Consider the following 19203-nt stretch of genomic DNA (forward strand, 5'->3'; position numbering starts at 1 on the left):
GAAACCCCCAGATTGGCCAACACAACCAAGTTAGGCTCAAAGCAGCTGTGTGTGAGCTGAGGAGCTCTTTATCTGCCCTGAGGAAGGGCCTATAAGCATAAAACTTTGACTGTTTTGTTTGGGGTTTTTCAGCTGTATTAGTCAATTACATATATATATATATTTCCCTACAAACCTTGTCCTTGATTTAGGCTATGAGAGCTACAGAAGCACCATGACTGCCAACCTAGCCATTAAACACAGAGCAACAAGTTCTGATTTAGCTCCCAAAAACATTCTTTGGTTTTTCTGCATCATTTGATTTGGTCCAGACAAAAAAAAACACCACCAACAAAACACAAAACAACAAAAAAACCCCAAACAAATCCCTCAGCTGCTCATTTCCACAACAGAAGGGATTTGCTGGATTAGAGAACTCCTGATACCGCTCTGATTTCAGCTTTTTTCCCGGTAAGTGTCATCCATTTCCTTATCAAGATGGTTTTGTGGCTGAAGGTCTCAGAGATGAAAACCAGGAGGCTGTTGCAGGAGCAGAGCCTGGAGCAGAGCTCCCTGTTTGGAAGGTGCCTCAGCACAGGGGAATTAGCCCCTGTTTGAGCACATTTGGAGAAAAATGATCTACCAAAGGGCATATTCAAACAAAGGTCTGGTTGTAATTAGAGACAGAGCAGTTAAATCTGACATCCAGCAGGTTTATGCCCACTGTGCCTTTAAGAAGAGCACTGGGTTCTGTGTCTTTATTGTTTATTTAGCATCGATTTAATCCATAGCCTTTTTTTTTTTTTTTTTTTTTTTCCAATTCTTGACTTTCTCTGCATGTTTTTATGCAGTTGCATAAGACATGAAGGGCTTGCAAGTGTTCTCACAGCTGAGAGATCTTTGTACTAATGGAGCCCTTATGTAATTTTGACAAGACAGGGTATGTCCATGTCTGCAGTTTTGAGCATGGCTCAGGAAAGATCCTCCCAAAGAAAAAAAGACAGACAGACAAGCCCATCTATGATTCTGTTTGAATCCCAGGGAAAAGTGAAAACTGGAGAGTGAAGGTCTGTGTGTTCCTGGGGGATGTTTGCAGTGCTGACCCAGCTCTGGCACTGCAGTGAGCAGATGCCTGTTGGTGCAACTGGGATTGTCAGTGCTCAAGAAGAACTGGGGCTGTGTCTGCAATGCAGGGCTGTGCAGAGGGACCCCCCTGTGCCATCAGCCACCCCTCAGCCCGGGCCATGTCCCCACGAGGGGCTCTGAGCTCAGCTGCAGGGATTTAGTGCCACAGGGATTGGAGCTGTACAACCTTTACTCAGTTTTCAGGTCAAATCCCCATACATTGGGTGCTACATCTTCCATCCAAACACCCCAACTGCCAGAGGCTGTGGGGAGGTGATCCTGTTGTTACAGCACCCACGCAAGAGATGCTTTAGGGTTCATTCCCAAACTTTCCACTGATTTCCTGCAGGACCACAGGCAAGGCACCTCCTCCTGTTGGCATTATCAGCTCCTGAGGACAAGGACGTACTATTTCCAGGCAGTGCAGAGCACAGCCAGGCCCTGCACTGGGTAAACCTGCTCAGTGCTACCACAGGAGACACAAGTGAGTGTTGCAGCTCTGGACAGCTGGTCCTGCAGCCAACCACTATTGTCCTGTCACCAAGGTGGTCAAGTCCTCCTTTTACAGTGAAAATAACACACAAAACCTTGCTTAAGTTAGTGAGCTTTATTTAGGAAATAAATAAAATTATAAGAAAATATGAATGATTGTAATAAATACAGCACTTGTCAAAAACATACAGCCATGAAATGCATAGTATTTTTTGGCATATTACTCCAGTGTGGTTGCAGGGTCTGGCAGATCACTGGGAAAACAACTTTCTGCCCCTGAAAGAGTATTTTAAACATGGAAGAGACAAAAAGAGAGAGACAGAGTGTTTGTGCGTGTGATGGCAAAGAATACCCAGTTCCTTTGCAAACAAACTTTGATAGATGTTTGTTCATGGGATGGGTTTTACTGAAATCTGATACTTCATCACAATGAATTATTTGGAAGGGTGCTGTCCAGACAGAAAGCAGAGATTTGGAATGTCTCTTGCTCTGCCAGCAGCCTGGCTGGGGGCACAGCACGTGGCATCTCACCAGCTCAGGAGGCTGCAGTTTCCATGGTTTGCAAAATCTAAGTGGACAAACAGCTTCTCCTTTCCCTTCTCAGGCAGCAGGCAGGGCCTTGTCTGTCAGCTTTGTGTTTCCAACCAAGACACGGAAATAGTGCAGAGGAAAAATGAAGAAAGGAATTGCATAAAGGCCTTTGAGTTATAAATACACACCTCAGCTCTGCCTGCACCATCAGGCCCTGGGTTGATGCCCCGTGTGCTCCCAGTCCCAGAGCAGCTCCCAGCCCTGGACAAGCTGGAACTGCAGGAGTTTGCACCAGAACCCAACTCAGCTCCACTGATGCTGTCAGTTGTTAAGTGGGGAATGAGGAGGGTGACACTTGCTGCTTTTTAGGGATAAGGTCAGTATTTGGACTACCATTCATCCAGACATTTCCAGGCTTGACTTTCTTATTAAAAAAATATATATATTAATCCCTTGCCTCTATTTAAAAAATACAAGACAGAACTATGTCTGGTAGTTACTTCTATTTTAGCAGGTGAAAAGAGTTCATACAGGGCAGCACTTGCATGCTTAGCAGCAGCCAGTTCCAGCAGGCAGGTCTTCAGCTGAAGTGAATTCAGTGGAGCTCAGGCTCTCTGGGATTTGTGTGCACAGCAAAACTAATACGAGGTCTCAAGCTGATGGGTTTTCTTCTTGTAAACTAATCAAATTCAGTGAGTGATTTACCAGACACCCATATTTCAGGATTTACTAATTTGTTTCTATAATGCATTTAAGGAAAAGTGTGTCTTCCTTCACATAGGCATATTTAGGTGACTGCAGTTTGGACAAAGGGAGGAACATGGGACAGCCACTTGCAACGTTCATGTCGTTCACTGGTCTCTGGAATGAAGCTGAAGTCAAGTCCGGGCGAAACGCATCAATTATATGTTCCCTGTTATTTTGGTCAAGCAACATAAATGTCACCTGGAAAACAGAAAGTGGCAATGATGAGTTACTGAACTGGTATTATCTATGTGTGTAGCAAGAGCCAGGCAAAAATGTGTCTCCGGCTTTAACCCAGGTGGACACAGGTTGGCATATACCAAACACCACTGTTCTAGTGTCTGAAATATCCTACAGGGCACAGCATGGTAGGAGCAGCTTTCCCTGTGTGTAAATTGTTCCATTCAGAGACAAATTATTACCCAAGATTAAAGTATGGCTAATAGCCATTAGAGAGTAAAATGGGAAAATGCTTCAACTTCCACCAAATGCAAGAGAAAAAGTCCCCTTGTGTCTGCTGGGAGAAGCAGTGGGTTCACACTGGGATCAGCAGTGGGTTCACACTGGGACTAGCTATGGGAAGGCTGCCCTTCTTACCTTGTGTCTGAAAGGCCATGGGAGCAGAGCATCATAGTCTCCCTTCATCACAACAAAGAACAGGGACATGTGGGTTCCTTTTCCTGTCCCATCCCCATTCAGATAGACCCTCAGACAGACCTTGTAGCCATACTTTGCTGTGTAGAAAGCTGAAAGTCAGAACTCTTCATTAGTAAAGATTTCTTTGAAATCTGGTATATGGGAAAATACAATGTATGATGTGTTTTGCTACAGCACAGATGAGAACAGACCAATCAGTACATCCTGGAGATGATAAGCAATGAAAATCCAGTGGCTGGAATCCTTTAGTGCCTCACACCTCAGTGAAAGTGACCTCCTATAAGCCACACAAGTGTTTTATCTCTTCAAGTAACTCCTCACATGGGAGGGAACTGCCACATTAACCACTTGGTACCATCAGCACCAAGCTGTGGGTCAGATGAGACGGAGCTATTTGAATGGACCTCCTGGTCAGGTGGGCAGGAAGAAGAACTACTCCAGAGAAATCAGCAGGTTTTCTAAAGCACCAGGATCGCTAACACACCTGTAGGTCCTGTGTCTTACCTGGCGAATACAAACTGACTGTTCTTCCAGTCACCGAGTCTTGTAACTTCCTGCCAACATCTGTTATCTTCCACAGAAAGACCCCATCATAGGAAGCCTGCTCAGAGAACAGGAGACTCTTGTGAAGGCTGCTCAGGCAGGCGTCCTTCTGTGTCAGGCACCGGTGCAACTCTGTGATCTAGAGAAAACAAACCAGTTCTCAATCAACTCTCCTCTCCAGGCTGTTGTGCTGCAGAAGTAACAGAATAGCTCTGGAGTCCTCATGTTCTGGGGGGTCTCCTTTGATTTCTTTTTAAGTGACAGATATGTGGCAACACGTGAGGCAAACAACTGGAGAGATGGTTGTTTGGTCTTCCAGGCATAATGCTGCCTTAAGAGGATCAGTCCATTAAAGACCACCTTGCTTGCTTACAGTCTGGTCCTGGCAAGTTCTGAACATTCACAATTCTCAGGAATATCTAGGTACCTAAAGACAGATTCAGATAACAGATTTTCGAGGTCCCCACTTGAAAATTTATTCAGAACAACAAAAGGATCCTGTAGATGTGTCCATAACTTAGCACTTCACAGCTCACATTCCTGTGCCCAGCCCTATTCTGATCTCTGCACCCCTTCTCACTGATACGTGTAAATACTTGTTATCCACAGAACAAGCACACAGGGAACACTTATCATAACTATTTACCTTCAGTTCAAGGCCTCGTATTATATTTTGATCAAGCTCACTCTGTCTCCGAAAGGCTGTGATCTCCAAGTTGGAGGTTTCTACCTCTTTATTGAGCACAGCCACAATGTTCTCAAACACGTGCAGCTTGTTTTCTAGCTCAGAAATCACTTTCTCCCTCACAAGTTGCTCCAGAACAGCTTCATCCTCAGAAACAGAAGATCCAGGCAAACAGTCTACTTCCAGATCCCCATTGATGGCCAGTCCCCCTGGAATCTGCAGGTCAGAGGTGCTTTTTCCTGCACCATTCACATCCAGCTTGGAGGGTGGGATCAAACTGTTGGCAGCTTTGGCTGCAGTGCACAAGCTTTCCTTCAGTTGCTTTATGTGCTGCAGCAGAAGCAGCATGTGGGCCCCAACTGCAGTTTTGTCATGCTCCTTCATCTTCTCTTTGCTTCCCTGTAAGAACATGACACTGTCAATACACTCTCTGGACAACTACCATAACTGGCCAGGGGCCAAATGAAGTGATGTTCCCCCTTCAACTCTTCGGGAGAGGCAAGAAGTGAAAGAACTGCAAGACACAGCTCCAGCTACACAGCAGCTGCCTCTCAGAGAAGACACAGGGAGAGGCAACAGATGACAACTAAAATAGGAAGACTCTTTGCTGCTTTAAGGGGAGTTACCCTGAAGGGAATGTCCAGAGCAGAGTAGAACAGCATATCTGACAGACCAACAGAATTTAATAAACATCTGTTTTTATCTGAAGTGAATGCACAGTGCAGGATACAGAGCATCAGAGGCTGAAGGGCACCTTACACACTGTGTGTAACACAGTTCCAACATCACCTCTGCTGCTCTACTGAGAGTGAGCAGACCTCTCCTCTTTTCTTAAAGATACATTTAAATCAAGGCCTACTAGCTGGAGCAGAGGCTGGCTGGACCAAAGGCACAGTGCTCAGTTGTTCACCATCTGAGACCTTCCTGAAGGCAGCCCCTTTCACTCACCCTAAATGAACAGCCCACTTCGGAAAAACGACATCCATCCTTGTTGACTGAGGGTGCAGAGCAGCTCTGTTCAAAGTAAAAATAATAAAATACCAATTAAAGGGATTCTTTTATTTACCTGCAAACAACTAGGCCACGATCCCAGCAGCTATAAATCGGGATAATTCAAGGGATTCAAGGGATTACCTGCAACCTATAGTGTCCAACCAGCTTTGGAAATTCATTGGTAAATCAATCAAGAGTGGGGCTGATTGAAAGTTAAGTGTCCACCTAAGGCCTTATAATGATATAATTTAACAAACCACAGTGATTCCCTAATAATAACTAGAAACAAACATTTCCCCATTTTTCTAAGATTAATTTAGAAGATAATTTAATAAAGTGAATTGTGGGAGCAGGGAAGAGAAGCTAGGCAGGGATATAAAAAGCACCCAGATACAACTGCTATATCCAAGGATGTTCTCAGATATTAATTAATGTAAATGAAAAAGTGATACTTTCATGAATTGAAATAAAGTAATTTTGCATTCACTCCTCTTTTACCCACCTTTTCCTTTGATGGTGCTTCTGTTTGTACACATTTTTGTTCCTTACACAAACTGCCTTCACATGAATGGTCCTGTCATTAAAACAAGAAGAAAAGAATCCAGTAAATTATCACTATGATTGAGCATATTTCTTTAGGAGTCTTTGAAGCAGAGGTTGTGTTTGGGAATGCTCTTCCCATTTTACAGAAACATGGGGACTTGGAAGACTTTACTACAATACATTTTGTGTTATGGAAGAAAAAGCTTAAACTAAGTTTCTTGGTTTCTTCTTCAAAGGTGTGGATTTAAGGGAGAGTAAAGGAAGGAAGAGTAACTTCCCCAGGAGCACCATGAGCTCCACAACACATGGTGTAAAATCCTGTACCCCTATCCAGGGATTGCCTTCTCTGGGCTTCACCATGAAACAGGAGGCAGAGTCCTCTGGCTTCTTTTTAGAGGAAATATTGTTCAGAAATTTGGGACTAAAGCACGTCTGCTAAAAGCAGGCACTGCTGTCCCCTGGGCAGTGACCTGCAGACTCAGAGGTTTCCCAGGCTCTAAGCTGATCACCCTTCATCCCAGCCTGGCAGGTGTGCTCAGTGACAGCCCTCCAGATACCTGTTCAGTGACTGTACCAAGTGTGACCTTCCACTTATGGGGCCCAGAGCTTGGGGAAACTACTCACAGATGCTTTGCAAGGTCACCCTGGTAAATCTGATACAAGATTGTTGGTGTACAAGTCCTTCCCAGTTCAAACCACAGTGATGTGCATCCACACACACAGAGATGTACACACACACATGCAGTGACATGTAGGTGGGTTACAGAACAGGAAGCAAAGATACAGGAAACGCAAACATAAACTTTTCTTGCATTGGCTTCATAGAGTTTGCTTCATGTACAGACCCTTCCTGCATCCTGCTTATTAACATTTTGAAGGCTGGAATCCAAATTTTCCATCATGATGTGCTAATGCAAAATGCATTAGCTCTAACTCGAGACTTCTGGCTCCAGGAAGGGCAAAGTAATCCTCCTGCCACTGGTTCATACACTGCAGTGTGTGTATTTAACACAGCAGCTGTCAGCTTTCCGTTCATGCTGTTCAGGGGGGCTGTCTTTAATCTTTATAAACACCTCTGCATGCCAGTACATTTCCTATAGCAGTCTAGAATTTTTTTTATACAGCCATTTCAACAGTCTTCAAGACTACTCTGCAAAGAGTTCTGAGGATTCTCTTTTGATCCACAGAAACACAGCCCCAGGTTTTTTCTCACTCTCTAACTTATTTATTAATACTCTCTGTCTGAGCTATTGCACAAAGCATGCCTTTATTTTCTTACTTCCTGCTCTTTGACTCCATCATATCACTGATGTCTTGAGGGGGAGAGAAGCTGGTTAGAAGTTTCTTTAAAATATGGAAAAGCAAAAATCTCAAGACCAATAACTGATTGGCTAAGATGGAGAGAGTGAGAGTAGTGCCCAAAATTTGCTCCCAGGGGATTGTGGATACATGGAGCACACACAAATAATCAAAACTCACATGGCACATAACTGCAAATTTAATAAAGTAGATCATGTATCCAGCAAAATCACAATTTTACAAATACTAACTAAGGCAGGCAGAGAAAAATCAACATCTCAAGGCCAATCCCCTGCTTGGTTGCCAAGGTTTCCTAACCAAAAAGTTAATTAGATGAGAGCAAACCGGAATGAGTGGGAGGAAACCAGTTCTTCATTGCAGGAAAAAGGAGCCTGGCAGGGTGGATCTGCCTGGCAGACCTCTGAGAAGAGAAAGGTGCTCAGGGAACACTCAGAACTCAGGTTTCCTCCCCTGCCTACTGCACTTACAGGAGGCTGAAAGGGATTAAGTGTTGCCACCTTCTGGTATTCACAGTCTCTCTGAAACACACACTGGATCTAGCTCTGGTTAAGATGTGCCTGGGTCCAGATACTCTTCCTCTGGCAGTTACTCAGATATGAACAGCACATGCAAAAAGCTTCCCAAGCAGCACGTGTCAGCACGAGCACCTTATTCTTCCCCTAGCGGGATGTCACTCCCAGGTTGAGTCCATCTCCCAGCTGGTATTTGGCAAGGCAAGCACTGGTGACAGCTCTGCCATGCACAGCCATCCCCTCCTGCTCACTCCAGGCTGCATTCCTGAGATACTCTCAGCAATCCTCTCTTTGCCCCCATGCCAGGACAGACCTTCAAGGCTGGCAATTATTCTCTTTCAGTAATTTGGAGGGACTGATATTAATTATGCTACACCCAAATAACAGAATCATAGAATCACAGACTGGTTTGGGTTGGAGGGACTTTAAAGATCATCCAGTTCCACCCCCTGCATGGGCAGGGACACCTCCCACCAGCCCAGGCTGCTCCAAGCCCCATCCAACCTGCCCTTCAGGGATGGGGCAGCCACAGCTTCCCTGGGCAACCTGGGCCAGGGTCTCACCACCCTCACAGTGAAGAACACAAAGGAGTGTTACTCAACATTTTCTGTGATATTAGAGCCCACAGGGTAGAAGGCATGTGGGGATGGGATGAGCTTTCAAATGGAAACACAGAGCAGTGCTGGCAGGAGTGGGGCACCTCTCATCCATGCTGCTATTTCTTCATCCCAGGAGATTTTAATCAGAAAATGTCCTGAACACCCACAGAATCACTTCCATCCTGAGGCTGGGAAGTGTGCCACTGCAGCTGGATCTTCAGCATTCTCTTAATATAAGAACAGATAATTTTATATCACTTTTCATCTGCCTCATACACCATTTCCTCCTTCTGTGCCTGACAAATCTGTGGGCAGTCTAAGTTTGAGTAATACTCCAGGCACTTTCAGTATCTCCTCCCTGCCACTGCCTGTGTCCTTCTGCTTCTTACCTGTGTCATGCTGGGACAATGATTTGAGACAGGACCTAAGCCAGGGGCTGCTCAAGCCCTGGAGGAGCACACAGCTGTAACATCACAAGCAGACCATCAAACAGCTCATTTTTCACTCCAACACATGCGTGGACAGATTTGCAAACTCAGGAAAATTAAATATTCTCCAAGTGCAGTAACATGCGTGAAATCAGGATGAAAACTGTCATGCTGGAATATCCAAGCCATTAATATAAAGCCCTCATTTGAAACAGAGAAGTGCTCTTACTTGGTATTCACTACTGGAGAAGCTCTGCTTGCACTTCTGACACATGGTCACATTATTAACACATCCATTTTCTAAATGATCTGCAAGTTTCTTCCTCATCACCACGTGTCCACAACCAGTGTGGCAAGGGATTAAAGCATATTCACACAAACTCTGATGCTCCTGGAAGTAAAAAGTTAGAAACCAAAACGTAAACTGCAGACAGACATTTATCTATAAACACTTTCAATTCTGCCAGCCCAGAGCTTTGCTTTGCATTTCTTCTAAGCTTGGGTGAAGTCCCACTCCACGATGTTGCTGAGATTACTTGGTGAAAAATTCACCAACTTTATTGGGGCTTTTTTGTTAATTCTTAACTTAAAGACAAAAAACTCCCAGCCAGCACCTTTTGACAAACTCAAACACAAGGTCTCCCTTGAACTGTCTTGCTCTAGTGCTTTTGTTTGAAAAGAACATGACCCTGGTCCCAGCTTTCTTCCTACTCTGAGAGGATCCCTAACTTTTAGCCTGAGATTTTTCAGGGTGGTTTTTTGGTTTTAGTTTTCTGTGGGGTTTGAGGGTCGTTGGTTTTTTTGGGGTTGGTAGGATGAATGTGGTTAGTCTGCTGACATCTCTGCGTAGTATAAAAGAGTGGACATCTGACACCTGCTATGCAACAATCAGGAGACAACCTTTACCCATAGTGAAAAGAACTTAAAACTAATTTAATTTTCACTCTTTGGATCCTCTCATCTCAAGAAGGAAAAATATCAGCATTACTTCCTTCCTAACTACACCCAACAGGTCTACTTTCACATACTTAAAAACACAGTATTTCAGTAACAACTGTTTTCTCTGCCCTCTTTCACTGCAACTTCTGTGGGCTTCTGTGTCACAACTGATTTTGCCTGTAAAGTGAGATGCTTGTCCCCTACAGAACAGGCTCAGAAATGCCAATTCCAATCACACGCCCAACTCTCAAATCACTGTTGCCATGTGTTCATGCTGAGAGGGGCTCCAGTTCTCACAACTATGAAGCTGAGCAAAGTGGGGAGATTTTTTCTTAAAGAGGAAGACGCTCAAATGGAAAATCTGTGCAAAATTAGCAAAAAAAATCAAAGGCAACAGCACTTCAGCTGCTTAGCAGATACAGTCAGACAAGGTACACAGCAGACTCCCTGTTACAAATGCAGAAAGTCCATCTGTTCCTGCAGCAGGGGACCAAAATAGAGCTGCTTTAGTACCAGAATTATCTGCGGTTTTTCATTATTCTAATTTGCATGGCAGAGTCACAAATCTTACCCATTTAAAGATGCTACCTGGGGTATTTCACATCAGTCTGTAAAGAATGATGAACTGATCCAATCAATAGCAGTAATTTATGCAGGGGAAATGATTTCTCTTATAAAAAATACTAAGGATATTGTCCATAGCAATGTCCTGGAGACTGATGTATTCCGGTCTGTTGAAAACTGCTAGTAGCATCCTTGCATTTAAGTAATAAGTCAACTCACTGGGAAAAAGAAATATATTTGATGTAAATTTGTGCAACATTAATCTCACAATCATTCTGGATGCTCTGGATATGGTCAAAGCCCTACTAAAGTTCATGGCACGTTTATGGATACTCCACTGGTATAAATCATGATACTTTCACTGACTCTAATGAAGTTGCATTAATTTGTGTTTGCTGAGAACCCAGTTTCATTGTCTTCCTGTCCCCACTCAAGTGAGAGTGTCTGTTTATTTAAATAAAATGCCTTTAAACGTACTTCAAAATTTTTCATGATACCAGACCAGCTGCATCCAAGGGTCACACAGTGTACTTTGAGCTCAGAAATCTCTTTATTAATGGCAGCATCACCAAAAGCCTGGAAAATAAACACAGTAAGGAAAAGATCACTGGTCAGAAAGGACTCCAGCATGCATTGTGTGTGTCTGTGTCAGAATTTCAGATCTTGACATATCCCTTATTTTTTTTTAATTTACTGTTCTGCCGTAAGACTCTCTAACCTAGTAAGTTAATCTTGGTGTAGTAGAAGCCCATGTAATTAAGAAATAATTTATTTCCTATGGTTCAAAAATAAACTATTTGATGTGATATAAATTTACTGAAAACATGTCTAGCCAAATTCAGCAATTATTTTAAGTTTCTTTCACAGAAGCCTGAAATCCATCACATGCAATGAACGTGCTGACAAGACCCTGACTAGAGGGTGCTGCCATGTGCCACCCTTAATGAATGCATTTCATTATCGAGGTCATTAACACCTCCTGAACGTGCTGCAGAGAGGCCTGGAGACTGTTCTGCAATGAGTGCACTTCTCAGACCATGGATGTTTCCACTTAGCATGGCACTGTGTACTAGAGAAATGGGAAACATATGTGAGTGGTTTGGGTTTTTTTGCACTATGTAGATTGTTTTATTATGTAAACCATGAAGAATTGTACAGTGATTATGTAAACTATAAAATGCTGGACACTTTAATATTACATCTTTCACCACCAAAATAGGTACACAGACCCAGGAACAAGCCCTACTGAAGTTAATGTCATATTTTTACCCTCTGTGTTTTTAAGCACACAACACAGAGGACTGCAGATTTCCCATGTAGCAACAAGGCAAGAACTGGCAGGGGGAAGCTTTCCAAACAGAGGGGGGAAAATATTTACAAATGACGCCCACATTTCAATGAAGTTACTGATATTCTACACAAAGAGCTAAAAAAATAAGCAAACAAAATAATCAGACTCAACAGTCCTGACCGTTGTTGTTTTTTTTTTACAATCTGGATGCAAGATGTTTGTGCTTACCTACCTTTGTCATATTAAAACACACAAAAGAAGCACAAACAAGGATAGGAAACCCCTTCCTTAATCCCAACCTCCAAGCAAAGTCCAGAATTTTGCACACAAATTGGAAACAACTCCACAAATAAGGAATTAAAAAATAACCATGTAGGTTGTATAAAACCACATATGGCTCCATCTGCATATATAGAAAAGTTGATGTAATGAGCTAGCAATCAGTGTACAATCAGTGAAGTACAGCAGCCCCAGCCTCTAAAGCATTCTAGTTTAATTTATGAGCAAAATCAAAGAAAAGAAATTCAAGTTACCAGGCACATGGTGGCTTTTCCCCCTGTGTCATAAGAGAAAAACTCGAGGAATTTCCTGACATTACAAAATACACACTTTAAAATACATTTAGCTACAGGGACAGCCCCAGCACTGTGTGGGTTTCTTACTGCTGTGTATATTCCCTGTGCTTTTTGTTTCACATTTGTAATTGCTAAGTCATATGGACACTACTCAGGTGAAAAATCCTTCCATCCACACAGGCCACTGCTTCAAAATATTCACCTGAACCTCTGCCCTGTTCTCTGTGAACCTGCATTTGCACAGAACTTCTTTAGGGACCTGAGTCAGACCCTCATGCAGTCACTGAGATGTCTCTCACTGACAGAAAAGTGCTCTGGGTCACACGGAAGGAAATAAAATCTTTCTTTCTGATTTGATGCATTGGAGTTGCACATCTTCCCTCTTTCAGTTTATCTGTTTGGAAGGAAGGTGCTGGTGCTGCTGGTCTTGATCACAGGTGGCTGTTGTGGCACCCAGACCTGTCAGTCCTGCCTGCCCCAGAGCTGGCTGTGACGTGAGTGGAGGTCCCCTGCCCCATCCCATCCAGGAACCACTGCCAGCTGCACTCCTCCTCAGCACCCTGATAAGGCCTTTCTTTCCTTGTATAGGTATTTATTTAAAATATAAACATATAAACAGATAGCATAGGAAATAAACATTAAGCAAAACCACAGCAAAGGTAAAGCAAAGATTATCTGGAATAGATATCAAGAATAAGCCTGCTTAATTATCTCCATTATCCATATTGCTTGCAAACTCCAAGCATTTGTTGTAAGTTAATCTATACAGGCAGATCCTTCATGCTGACTGACTTAATCTGGACTCTCAACAGGCATAAGAATCTGCCCAGGCAGATCAGCTTGCAAGAGTGGGGCCCTGTTTACAACAACCCACCCACAGATTTTGCAGAAATTCCCTTAGTCTCACTAAGGAAGATTTGGTGAGAATCCAACAGCAGAGAAATCCCAAAGTTATAAGAGAACTGCCAGTCAACACAGATTAAGTCCACAAGGGTTTAGCTGCACCTATATGTGGTTACATGATGCATGAAATTCTGTCACTGGAAAATGTGTTGCAGAACTGGGGATATCTTCTGAGGTACTACCAAGTTCAGCATTTATTGCAGCTTCATTATTTTGCTGCAGCTGCTTCCTGAACTTTGCCTTTTTCTTCACTGCCAACTGAGTTTTGTTTTTCCCTAACAAATTTAGAACTTGTCAGGGAAAAACAAAGACAGACACACAAAATGTGTCTCTCTTGGTATTCCTGTATGCAGTCAGAAAGGAGGGAAAAAGACAAGCTGGGACCGAGCCCTGTGGCCCAGTTTGCATTCAGGATATAGCACAGTGCAGCAGTCTGCTGGAAAACCACAGCACAGCAGAAGAGATCTGCACCATTCAATTACACATGAACTACTTGCCAGAGCAAAGCTTTGATCAATTACTATGCTCATCTCTGTATTTTCCACTATTTTCTCCAGATACCCTGGCTGTCAAACTACTTCCTAGACAATTCAGCTGGCTAGCCAACACTCCAGCCTTTTTTCCAAGGGCTGCTCCACCTCTAAGTTTGGTAACGTGCTTGAAGGGTACAGAGAACCATGAGATGGGAAAATCCAGTAGGATACTTACTAGGGATAGAAAGTAACAGCTAAAATATTGTAAGTAGGAAAGCATCTGTTACTGTGACACAATAAAAAGATAATTATATCGAAGTGTGTGGGATTTTATGTTGCAGAACCTGATGGACTTGGGAAGTCCTAAGGCTGCCTTTATAATTTTTTTAAACCAAAAACTGTGGGAAATCCAAATGGCTACAGTGTAAGTTAAAAGGTGTAACCATCAGCTGCTATCAAAGTTTATCCTGTTCCCTCCTAAACTGTACTCCAGTGATGACCATAGAGTAGCCCAGGTAGTGGTTAATGATAAATTAATGAACTGTGAACTCCAACTTACCCTTTCTTCTGCCAGCAGGCTTCCCTCACTTGAAGTGCTGGGATCTTCCTCCTTACACTTCTGGCAAATGGCATTTTTATTGTTCCTGGCCAAAAGAAAGCAGAATGAAATGACAACCAGTTGGTGTGCTATAGTTTAGGAGATTTTTGTATAGACACTGACACAAACAAAACCACAGAAATTGTTATTTCCACTCAGAATCCATAGTTCTTGCTCATTAAAGGGCTAATTCTTGAAAGCACTGACATCAAAACCCCATCAGTTCTATTCCTCCAGACTAGGGCTAAGCCCATAAATCTTATCTGAGTTCCAGAAAAATAAGAGCAGCCTAAATCATAAAAAAGAATACAGATGGGAACCTATTTATCCCCATGAACTATGCAAAAACAGCATGTAAGAAAGGTAACATGAAAACTGAAGTATTTTAAAACCCCCAAAATGCCTGTTCTCCCAGGACAGATACACAGACTTCAACTTACAAAGATACAGCAGAACCAATGCAGAATTGAGTTCTAGAGAGTTATCAGCCTGCTGCAGCTAAAAAGGTTTTGATCCACTCTCAACATATTTAGCATGGGGTTTCACACAGGAAAAGCAAAAAAATAAAGCTTTATTAAAGGTGTGTTTCATTGCCAGCCCTCTTCATCTCCCAGGCAAATAATGAACTGACGCAGCCCGAGCAGCTGATCAGAACATCCACCCAACCAGAGCATCATTGATTCCAAACTGTACTCAGCAGCTGTTTAAGCCAGTTTCCCATTTGTGCTGTAAGACTCTAGTGGGAAGATACAATAATTCCAGTTATGTTCTGCTGATGGTTTTCTGAATTAATGGTTTATGTTGCTTCATTAAGGGCCTTTGCTCTAGATTCACAGTAACGGACTTACACAAGTTATACTATACTATATATATAGGATATACAAGATATACCATATATCAAAAATACATTAATTTCAACACACTTCTACATTATTATATGTTGATCTTCAGATCACAAGTGGCCAGTGCATTAACTCAGCTTTTCAGGTGCCCCAGACTGGGATCAGAGCTGGGGCTGCATGAACTGCCACACACCAACAACTGCCACACACCAACAACTGCCACACACAAACTAACTCACTAATTCCACCCCTGAGGACCTACCGCAGGATCCAGGAGAGGCAGGCTGAGCAGTACCTGTGCCCACAGAGTGTCTGCAGGGCTTTCTTCAGAACGTTATTACAGTTGCTGCACAGGTACTTCTGATCAGGCACATCTTCACAGATGTTACTGGGGTATCCAAACGGAAATTCATCTTCATCAGGAGAAGAGCTGGGGATGTCCTGTGGGCCTCTGGTTGCTTTCTCAGCCATCTGAAGTCAACTACTGTCAGAGATAAGGAAAAAGATAGGAGCTCAAACAAGCAGACACATGCTCACTTTGATGTGAGAGATCAGGCACCAAAGTTCACGAGCAGCTCCAGAGCTGTGCAGTAATCTAGTCATCTGTTTGACTGAGTCTGCAGCTCACATGTGAGACTAAATGTCACAGTGGGGTTTGACTAGGTACCAGCAGGAAATTACTGTACACATTTAAAATTTCCCTCAAACACAACATGAAAATGGACAATATACTAAAATGAAGGCTTGGGGTTTTCTTTCCAGAGTTTTTTTAGCTTGTAGAAAGATGAAGTAAACATTGCCATCATCTTAGAGCTACAAGCCCATCAGTGCCCATCACACAGAACTATTCCCTGTGAAGTAAATCCCCGACCACCTTCAATTCCCAGCAGCCAAAATTTGTGATTGCACTTTGTAGATGTAGAAACTGAGCAGTTCATCTGAGTTTCCTGAAGCCATAAAATTGGTGGTGAAAGGAAAAAGGAGCAAGTCCACAAAAGGCTTAAGTGCTCTGCTGCACCACGGCGCGGTGCAGGTTCTGCACGGGTTCTGCTTGGCAAGAGCTGTGCAGCTGGGTATTTTTGGCAATGCAACCCAAACTGGGCCTGGTGTCCTCGGAGTTGTTAGGAAAGCTCAAGGCGTGTTTCCTCCTTGGGATCTGGAGCAATTTGATCATAATAATGCCTTTATCATTTATTTATTCCCCGCCCCGCACACACACAGCAGGACTGACACTCAGTAACGCACCTCAGCGCTACCGAAAGCGGGACTGACGAGGCTGCGGGAACCCCGGGGCGGTTCTGGGCCGGGCAGCCCGCACGGACCCGCTCCTCCCGCACCAACAGCCGCCGCTCCCCGCCGGGCGCTGCGGGGGCCCCGCGCCGCGAGGGGCCGGGGGGGCCCGGGCGGACCCGCCGCGCTCTGCCGGGCCCTGCGCACCGATCCGTCCTTCCCGCTGCGGGAACGCCCGGCAGCACCGGCGCCCAGCGCGGCCGCCCCGGAGAGGCCGGGACCCCCGGGGCAGCCCCGGGGACCGGGCAGTTTCCCCCCGCGGGGACCAGGCCCGGAGAGGCCGAGGGGCCGCGGCGGGGCCCGCGCTCCCTCCCGCCGCCCTTACCTGAGCCCCGCGGCGGCCCCGGCCGGGCCCGCAGCGCGGAGCGGGCGGCGGGAGGGGCGGGAGGGCGGGGCGGGGCTGCGGGGCCCGGTGCGGGGGGAGCGGGAAGCCCGAGGTGCGGCGGAGGGAGCGGGGAGAAGGGAGCAGCCCGGCCGTGCGGGCGGGGAACGGGCTGAGCAGCGGCCCGAGGGCGCCGATTCCCCCCAGACCGGCTGAGACGTTCGCGTGGCCGCTCCCCGGAGCTGTGCGACGGTGGCTGGCGGACACGGTGACCTGAAACTCGGTCACAATCTCCTGCCCACCCACAGGGCAGGGAAAAATGCCCCCTCAGACCTTCTGGCCGCGGGGGAACCCGCCGCCCCGGGGCTGGGGCGGGAGCCTCGCGTTCCCTGCGGAGCCCGAGCGGGGAACCCGCAGCCTCGGCCTCCAGCTGCTCCCGGGTGCAGATCGTATCTGCAGCACAAGGCACGTTAAGTAACGTCTGCAAATCCTCTTCAGATGCTCCCACTGCAGTAAAGATTTCTACAAAGAAGAGTGCCGCTGTCAGATGAAAGCTCTGTTTTCCTCTGACAATCTTCACTGAAATCACACGCTGCAACCCTACTGAGCTCTCGGTCACAAGAGAGAAAGTTGCAGACGCAAATCTGTCAGCTCTTGTGAAAGAATCCTGGGGAATACCACTGGGGGTGAGCCCTAGCTGAAAATGAAAAAATAAAACTGGAGGTGGTTCTCTAGATGCTTTCCTTGGCTGGTTACTGTGCTGCATTTAGAACAGTGTTCATGTCCAGGTACCTTGTGACTGCGTGGAAGCTGATGAGATTATTATTCATCAGCATCTGCCTGAAGTCTGACACCTTCCTCCCTTGGGTGGGCACAGATCTGGAACAGCTGCCCTGGGTGACTTCCTCCCACATGATTACAGATCAGCACATACGACACAGAACAGACTAAGCTATATTGAGTAACAGCTGGGAAGAAGGGCATCTTCTGGGATCAAGACATAGCCCTTCTTCAAGGCTGGAGTGCTTTGTTGCATTTCTAAGGGATATACTGGAATTATTTCTGGAACATTTTTCTCCTCACAGCGTTATGAACAGCTATGTTCACATTTTCATGAAAGAATATTCATAAACTGCTCACAAAGATGCTTATGTGACTCATCCCTTATGTTTGCCTGTATGATAGAACATCATTCTTTTTCATGCATCCCCCTGCTACACACATACTGTGTTTATTGCAGGTTTCCCAGGGAAAAAAAAGAATCTCCATTAAATTTCTACCTTTTTGTTTCAAAAGGACAGAGAGCTTGTTAAACAAACCAAGAATAAACAAAATGTTTTTCTAGACTTTGAAAGGGCAGCTTAGTTTAAAACCAAATACACCCAAGGAAAAATAATCATCTCTAGGAAGACAGCCAGGTCCATGGGTAGGATCTGTAGTTATCCTTTGTAGAGGTGATATACTGGAAATCTAGGTACACATAGGAAAAATTTAAGTCTGTGGTACTGTGGGGACACTGTAGGCACCAAGGCTGGCACTGTTTGCAGAGTAGAAACCCAGCTAAAGAAACCCAGAATATTAAAACAAACAAAGAAACCCAGCATGAAACATTTATACAAATTAATAGAGATTGCCATTTTCAATCATCTTTGCAGTAAATTGAATATAACAGGAAGAATTAACAATGTACTCAGAACACAGTGAGATTGTGCCTGGCCTCTCCAAGGCTGGGGATTCTCTGCCCTCTCAGGTTCTGCTGTGACAGAACACACCTCACTCATGGGCTGCTACCTGGAGACAAAGAATGACCCTCTGCTTGTGGCTAAGATTTTTAATAATAAAATTCCCATTCTTGCAAGCAGTTTATCCAAAAGGTTTCCTACATTTATGCCCACCATTCCTTTAACTGTTTTATTAAAAGTTCACCCATGGGCCAACTACTATTTTCAGTTCTACCCAGGAATCCCACAGGACTGTTCCCAAGAGAAGGATTCGACCTTTGCTTAGTCAGAAAACCCTTTGTTTACTTTCCCTGGAATCAGACAGACTTTTGACAAATGACATTTTTTTTCTGAAAGCTTTAAAATGTTTTAAAATGATGATGCAAAGTAAAGTGCTAGTGTAGAGGGAAGTAAACTTAAGCCTGATGAAGCCAATTGCAGAGGCAGTTTTAGGGTATCCCTGTGCCTCACTGGAGAGGTGCTGGACAAACCAGTACCTAGTAAATGCTTCCACCTTCCTCTATAAAGAGTGAA

The 19203-nt window shown here is 44.6% G+C and overlaps 1 protein-coding gene across 5 annotated transcripts in view; it reads right to left on the bottom strand.

The window, feature by feature from the left end:
- Positions 1 to 1696: 1696 nt before the first annotated feature.
- The window catches only part of TRAF1 (TNF receptor associated factor 1), a 28726-nt gene continuing 11219 nt past the window's right edge, over positions 1697 to 19203 (bottom strand). Inside the window, exons 1-11 of one of the 5 annotated variants that reach the window (XM_051636358.1) lie at positions 16952 to 16986; positions 15599 to 15817; positions 14456 to 14540; positions 11132 to 11230; positions 9381 to 9542; positions 6252 to 6323; positions 5705 to 5770; positions 4718 to 5155; positions 4033 to 4210; positions 3469 to 3617; positions 1697 to 3072 (exon numbers count right to left, since the gene is read on the bottom strand). In XM_051636358.1, coding sequence (XP_051492318.1) covers positions 2857 to 3072; positions 3469 to 3617; positions 4033 to 4210; positions 4718 to 5155; positions 5705 to 5770; positions 6252 to 6323; positions 9381 to 9542; positions 11132 to 11230; positions 14456 to 14540; positions 15599 to 15807 — 1674 coding nt within the window. In that variant the 5' untranslated portion in view covers positions 15808 to 15817; positions 16952 to 16986 and the 3' untranslated portion in view covers positions 1697 to 2856. Of the gene's footprint in view, positions 3073 to 3468; positions 3618 to 4032; positions 4211 to 4717; positions 5156 to 5704; positions 5771 to 6251; positions 6324 to 9380; positions 9543 to 11131; positions 11231 to 14455; positions 14541 to 15598; positions 15821 to 16581; positions 16699 to 16951; positions 16987 to 19203 lie in introns of those variants that run through there. The other 4 variants (XM_051636360.1, XM_051636359.1, XM_051636357.1 and 1 more) reach the window with 4 other exon arrangements.

The sequence above is a fragment of the Apus apus genome, chromosome 19, assembly GCF_020740795.1.
Source record: "Apus apus isolate bApuApu2 chromosome 19, bApuApu2.pri.cur, whole genome shotgun sequence".
Lineage (NCBI taxonomy): Eukaryota > Metazoa > Chordata > Aves > Apodiformes > Apodidae > Apus > Apus apus.